We start from the raw sequence: 6,970 nt of genomic DNA, 5'->3' as shown, positions 1-6,970 counted from the left end.
CCACCATAAGGAACATAACACATCAAAATTATTATCAAAACTTTAAAAATGAATTTTTTTTTTTAAATAATAATAAAAATTAATGTTCAATTCAATAATTGAATAAAAAAAATAAATTTACTTACAGGGAAATTTAACTTTTGCAAAATCCTGGCATATTTCCTAGCAGCGAGAACTGAATGCTGTTCATGTTTCACACCAGTAACGACAATCTTTCCAGAGCTGAATATGAGTGCTGTAGAACGAGGGTGAAGAAGTCTCATAACAATGCCGCAAAACCTTTTTGGATTATATTCAGAATTTCTGGTACGAAAATTGATTTTCTGGAGGTCAAGAGTGCAATCTAAGTTTACAGTGCATACAACATTTCTGGAAGAAAAAAAACAAAATTTTGTTATTTATCGATAAAAATTATAAGCTCCTTTGAAATTATTTACTAGATACTTTAAGTGGAACAACATTTACCATGTTAAAAGGAAATGGAATAGGTGAACAGAGCATCAGGAAGGAAAACAAAGATATATATATATACATATAAAATAGAAGAATACCTGAAATAAATGGTACTTATATTAAAAATTGAGAATTCCTATATAATTATGCTATCCACACAGTACCTAATTCATTGTTTTTTGTTGAAATATGTATATTAAATCAGAAAATTGATTTATGGTTTCAATTTTACTCCTCCATATTTCTTCTTTGAGAATTATTTTTAATACAGAGGTTCACCTATATTCAAGCAAATACAGTAATTTAAGACAGTGACACATAATAACAAAATACACGAACAAATAAAACCGATCAAATCAAATACACATGAATGCAAGTGCAACTATTAGATAATTAAAACTGATTTTTAAACTTACTGTACTTTTGGTATAGGCCCAGCTTCATTCCCAGGAGCAGCTGGAATTTGTGCGACTATAGCATCTTGTGGAGCAACATTTTCTGTGTTTTCTTTATTTTTTGGTTGATTCTTGTCTGATTTACTAGGTTCATTATTCTGAAAAAAGAAATAATTACAATTAAATAAAAGTAAACACAATTTTTCAAATATAGACAAAGAGTAAAACATTCAATACAATATATTTAAAAATTGTTTCAAATTAATACAAAACTTCTTACTATAAAAGATAAATAAATTTTAATTCTTTAAAAAGAATAATAAACATGTTGGTTAATATATAGCAGACCTTCTCTCATCAATATAGACTCATTAAGAGACTGTAAATCTACCAAACTAATAACTAAATTATTATGATGAGAAGATAGTTGAACATCGATAATATATGAGGAGAAGATGGTTGGGGTGTGGTCAGCGAAAATGCAAATAAGTTGAAAAAAATTTATTTAATAGTGCCAACGTACCGCATCCCTTGCCCCACTCCCAATTGTTATTTTGCTACATCTGTCAAAAACCTCTTCAAAACCGCACTACACAACACAAATATTCTGTTTTGTCACATAATTATTCTGCCACAAAACTTTCAGAACATTCTCTATCTTTGAATCACTCCTTCGATTTTGAAAAAATGTCAATACTAGCCACAGTTCGTAACCACGACAAAAGGCTTATCTCTGAAAGCTTTTATATTCAACTAGCAACTACTTCCGTCAATTTATAAACCGATAAACATAACTTATTGTTAACATAATCCCAAATAGATAATTTCTTAAAAAAGTAACAATGTCAATTTTTTTTCTCCCGTCTTTTACATTTTTTAAACCGTTTGTCGTCACCTTTTAATATGTTTTTCGTATTTTAAATTTTTTAAAAAATATTTTCAATTTCTTATTTTTGCCCATCCAAATAACTTGTAATGTATTCCCACCTTCCAATAATTTTGTCATCTTTGTAACATATTTTTTTAACTTACCGCATGCGCATACTGAGCTCACGAGTATGTGAGTTCTATGTTTTATTCTATTTTTCTTATCTTTCTTTTACCCCCTTTTGCTCCTCTATTCTTTTCTTATTTTTCCTTACTCATGTTATTAGTTATGTTTACCACATATTATTATTGTCATATTTTCTAATCACTTCTTTAGTGAAACTTAACTTAATATTTTGTTTCTTTATTCTATATTCATATTTCTTCGTTTCTTTACATTACATAACTTTATAATAAATGAAATATGGTCAAGGTGGACAAATAAAACTCAAATAGTAATAACTATTTTAATTGAGCCAACGTTTCACCCCACATTGGAGGGCATCATCAGGGCAAGTCAGAGTAATACATATCACTTTATATATTTAATTCCTTAATTATGTTATTTTAATTACATATTTAATTACCTATAGATACGTTTTATTTTCCACTACTTTCATTACTTTATTCTTATTAATTTTCATTCTGTACAATTATTTACTTTTATCATTCTGTATATATATTATTCTTTTTTTTTTCTTTTTAAATCATTGCTTGTTATCTTGTTTTTTGTTCTTAGCAATGTTGGAAATTCTGGCCGAAATGTTGGCACTATTAAATAAGTTTTTTCAACTTATTTTCAAACCGCACCCTCAACCATCTTCTCCTCATATAATTACTAAATTAATCCAAGAGGAATTTTCTAAATCAATCCCTGCGCTGGAATAATATTAAATTAAAACCCATAATAACTCATTAGTAGTTAATATTAGCAAAGACATTAAAAAAAAATTATCAGGTTACAATCATCCAACTACTATTGTATACTCAATATACACAAAATATGCTCAATTCTAAAATAAATATAGACTTGAACTCTTTGATAAAGCCTCAACCGAAGCATGCAAGATGTAATTTAAAATTTCCAATTTTATCTGTTCCTAGAAAACTCATTGCTCTGTTTCAAGATGATCTAAGCAATTATTATGAATTACTTTCCTCTCAACAAAACATAGGTCTGCTATATAATTACCAAAATTTAAGTACAGAACATAACATAACATAAAAATATAACTTACCATTGATTTAGTTTTTTCATTAGAAACAGGTATTATTGTGTCAACCTCCATCATCATCAATTAAGTAGCAGAGAAACCTGATAATTCAAAGTAATAACTTTAATTCAGTATATATTTAATTTTTAAAAAAAGCTAATTAATTTTGTTTTCAAAACAAATTATTGCTAATACAATTTTTTTATCTATATTTTTTTTCCACACACACATGTATATGTTATAAACTGTTCAAAATTTTATATAGCTATTATAAGACCAGAAAAGACATAAGAAATTATGGTAATAAAGAAATAAAACAATACTGATTGATGTTTATAAATTAAATATTTTGGATATTAATTAAGGTATTTTTCAAAATTATAGAAAAAAAAAAACTTCAGTTTTAAACTTTTTTTTCTTCTTTGAAAATAATTATACAGAAGAATAATAATGGCACCTCATTGCACAACTTGTAAGTAGGGAATAAACCATTATATGTCTGAAATATTGTTAAACTTATTAGAGATTGAGTAGGAACATAGATTGGTACTAATCAAATCATAATAATTCTTTACTAAATACTACAAAAATAATTTCCTTTTTTAAGACAACTAAATGTGACAAATACTTAAGGATTATATTACAATTCAACTTAAATAAGTTAAGCAGGAAAATTACTGAAACAGATATCTGACACACAAGGTTGAAGTATGATAAAGTGCCTATTATAATAGGGCAATATTAGATCCATTTAATACTAAAATACCATATCTACATAGTACAATTATGTAAGTTAAATGCTTTTTTACAAGCAAACAAGTTAAAATAAATATATATATCTGTTAAGAAAAAAACATGGAAGATATTGGCATATGTTAATGAAGTTAGAATTCATTTCGTAATGTTACTCACTCCTTTATCGTAAATTCAATGATAATGTTAAAACATTTCACCTCCAAACCAAAGAGGTGGAATCAAAGCATAAAATACAACTCTTTCATTGTCATTTGGAATAAACTTCACAACAAAACCATGCTTGCTCGTCCAATTCGTATACATTGAACAATCAATAACGAGTAGTTTAAAAACATAACAGAGAAATATTAATATAATTATGTATCAAGAATGAAAACAAGGTAAATGAGCTCTGTTAATAAAAAAAAAAACATTTTTTGAAAATTAATGACTACTTAGTTAGATTTGTAAAACTCAAATCCTTGAATTATTTTGTAAATTGAACGAACACTTTCAAGATACCGCACTGATCTGTCTGAAGAGTTATTGACAAAAGGGGTCACTAACTCATCTTTCATGTTTATTGTTGGCCATAGATTGAATATGAGGACATGGTCGGGGGAACGATCATTAATGCTACCGGAGCCATCTGTGGCTCAGGGAGTTAAGGGGTAGATTTTTGCAATCTGGGAACTGTAACGCCGGTTGGAATCCGGCAGGGGGTCGACTTTTATTCTTGTAATGGTTCCACGAAATGAAAACTTGATTCCCCCCATCATGGAATTAGAGTAAGATGGCACTCTGAGGATACCCCTCCCGTATGATAGAAATGACGACTATTACAAAATTTACTAGACAAACGGTCTAAACTGCCAATCCATTACAAAAGACTGATCTACACGACTATTATAATGCCTATCTGGGCATACAGAGTTGAGCTTTGGGGCTCCACTAAACCATGAAATTCTTCTCGAATCCAATCCATACAATCCAAAATCCTTCGTAAAATCCTCAATGCTCCTTACTATGTCGCAAATAAAATCATACATAAAGACCTTAATGTTCCATAAATAACCGAACTAGCCTGAACCAGATATCATTCCTTCCATTATAAACTCCCTAACCACCCAAACCCACTAGTTTCTGACCTTGCTACTTCTTCCATTTCTGACAATCCTTCGAAGCGCCTGAAAAGAAAATGGCCATGATAATGTAAAAACGTAATTAAAGTGCTACCAATGGGTAGTTTCTCTACATGCTTGTATTACTCCAGTATAAACTAAAATCAAATTTACTGGGTGTATGTATGTGAATGTACAGTTGCAAATTGCAATGGAGGAGGAAAACTGGAAATAAACAGAATAACTTACTGGCTCTGGCTTTGGAGAGAGACGATTTTCTCCCATTTATTGACCTCCACCAAAATCTCCCAAAATTTCGTATATTATTGCTTTATTATTTATTCTGCTAATTTCTTTATTAAACAAAACTGTCTTGTTTTGAATGATTTTTATTTCTATAATATTATATTTTATCTTCTGATAGTTTATACTATCTGCTTAACTTATTGTTATATATGTTTCCTAGTTTGTTTGATATATATATATATATATTTTTTTTTTTTTTTCTGCATTAAGGTTGTTATCTCGTTTTCTTTTTTTTTCGGACCTGATGAAGGCTTGAAATTCAGGTCGAAACATCGGCACAAATAAAAAAAGTTTTACTTATTTGTGTATTATTACTAACCACACACCCAACCATCTTCTCCCCAAACTTTCTTTTTTTTCTTCTATGTCTTTTATTATTCAAGGCACAGTGACAACTGGCTACTGTTTATTAATTCCTCAGGACTCATTTGGCTGCAAGAAAATTTCACAGGAGACTCAGTTGACAACTTTTTGTATGACATCCAGCCTTAGTGAATTAAAAAGATACAATATCCTCTCACGGTTTGCCGTTTTGGGTTATAGATCCTCTCTCATGCCCATAAATCTTGAGAGGTAAAAAAGTAATTAATTTATTATACCTAAAGTTTATCTAATTTCGATTCTCTCCAAAAATTGAAGCAATATGAACATTTATAACATTAGGAATATATTCGACAGAGATGGGTATTGGTTTTGAAGCGCAAGAATGTTACGAAATCTTTTTGCTATGGATAAGAAGTAATGAATTAAACTAAAGAAATTAAATTTCTACAATGAAACTAAGCTCAGGATTAAATTTACTAATTGAAACAAGTAATGGGATCAGAGTTGTAGCCTAACTCCACCTTAGAAGGGGGGGGTGCACAAATATGTAATGTGAGTGTGAAGTATATTTACTAGAATATGATAATATTTATATAATATATATCATTATATCTTTATCAATTACATTTTACTAATGTTTAATAATAAAAATATATTATTGAATATATATCGATATATTCAGAAAAATTTATATCGATTTACTATAACCAGCTCTAAGCAGAACTGTACCGCGTTCATTCTCTGTTGTTTTGGTATAGTTTAGATCAGTGGTGGATCAAACAGTTTTATATTATGTCTAAGGAGTTTTACATACGATATTATGTTGGGCATAAAGGGAAGTTTGGACACGAGTTTTTGGAGTTCGAGTTTCGCCCCGATGGAAAGTTGAGGTATGCTAACAATTCCAATTACAAAAACGACACAATGATCCGTAAAGAAGCATTTGTGCATAAATGTGTGATGGAAGAACTAAAAAGAATTATTATTGATTCTGAAATAATGCAAGAAGACGATGCTTTATGGCCACAACCAGACAGGGTTGGTAGGCAAGAGCTAGAAATTGTTATTGGAGATGAACATATAGCTTTTACAACTTCCAAAACAGGATCTTTGGTAGATGTTAACCATTCAAGAGATCCAGAAGGATTGCGATGCTTCTATTATCTAGTACAGGACTTGAAATGTCTAGTATTTTCATTAATTGGACTTCACTTCAAAATCAAGCCTATTTAAACTGACAAGGTAAGGTATATATTATAATATTATTTATATTAAATATGTTGATCATAGTATGTTTATAAAATATGAGGCTCTTAATTCATTGTAATTCATGCAATTTTCTGTTATTGAAGTTACAAATCGGCTTTTTATTTATGAAGATTGATGTTTTCTGTTTACAGAAAACTTATTACATTTATTAAACTGATGCTTTAGTTTATTGAACTAGAAGTTCCAATACTGCTATTATACAAATAGCATTATACGTTCTATAATTGTTATAATTATGAGAGATAGTTGACCGTGGATGACGTACGAGGAGGAGATGGTTGGGAGT

At 29.3% G+C, this 6,970-nt stretch overlaps 2 protein-coding genes across 2 annotated transcripts in view; one reads left to right on the top strand and one right to left on the bottom strand.

Annotated features, from left to right (window-relative positions):
* LOC106679618 (uncharacterized) overlaps window positions 1–4,012 on the bottom strand; it is a 12,297-nt gene extending 8,285 nt beyond the window's left edge. The window contains exons 1-4 of the mRNA XM_014418882.3: window positions 3,842–4,012; window positions 2,954–3,030; window positions 870–1,006; window positions 126–369 (exon numbers count right to left, since the gene is read on the bottom strand). Coding sequence (XP_014274368.1) covers window positions 126–369; window positions 870–1,006; window positions 2,954–3,010 — 438 coding nt within the window. The 5' untranslated portion in view covers window positions 3,011–3,030; window positions 3,842–4,012. The remainder of the gene's footprint in view (window positions 1–125; window positions 370–869; window positions 1,007–2,953; window positions 3,031–3,841) is intronic.
* Window positions 4,013–6,120: 2,108 nt separating this feature from the next.
* On the top strand, window positions 6,121–6,659 carry mago (mago, exon junction complex subunit; the record flags this gene model as incomplete). The annotated part of the gene is given in 1 exon segment (XM_067046278.1): window positions 6,121–6,659. A coding segment is annotated over 1 exon segment (441 nt). The 5' UTR covers window positions 6,121–6,207.
* Window positions 6,660–6,970: the final 311 nt, after the last annotated feature.

The sequence above is a fragment of the Halyomorpha halys genome, unplaced genomic scaffold, assembly GCF_000696795.3.
Source record: "Halyomorpha halys isolate HHAL.00 unplaced genomic scaffold, Hhal_1.1 Scaffold13.1, whole genome shotgun sequence".
Taxonomy (NCBI): domain Eukaryota; kingdom Metazoa; phylum Arthropoda; class Insecta; order Hemiptera; family Pentatomidae; genus Halyomorpha; species Halyomorpha halys.
Note: the sequence above shows the minus strand (reverse complement) of the source record. Positions and strands in the feature narration are given on the sequence as shown.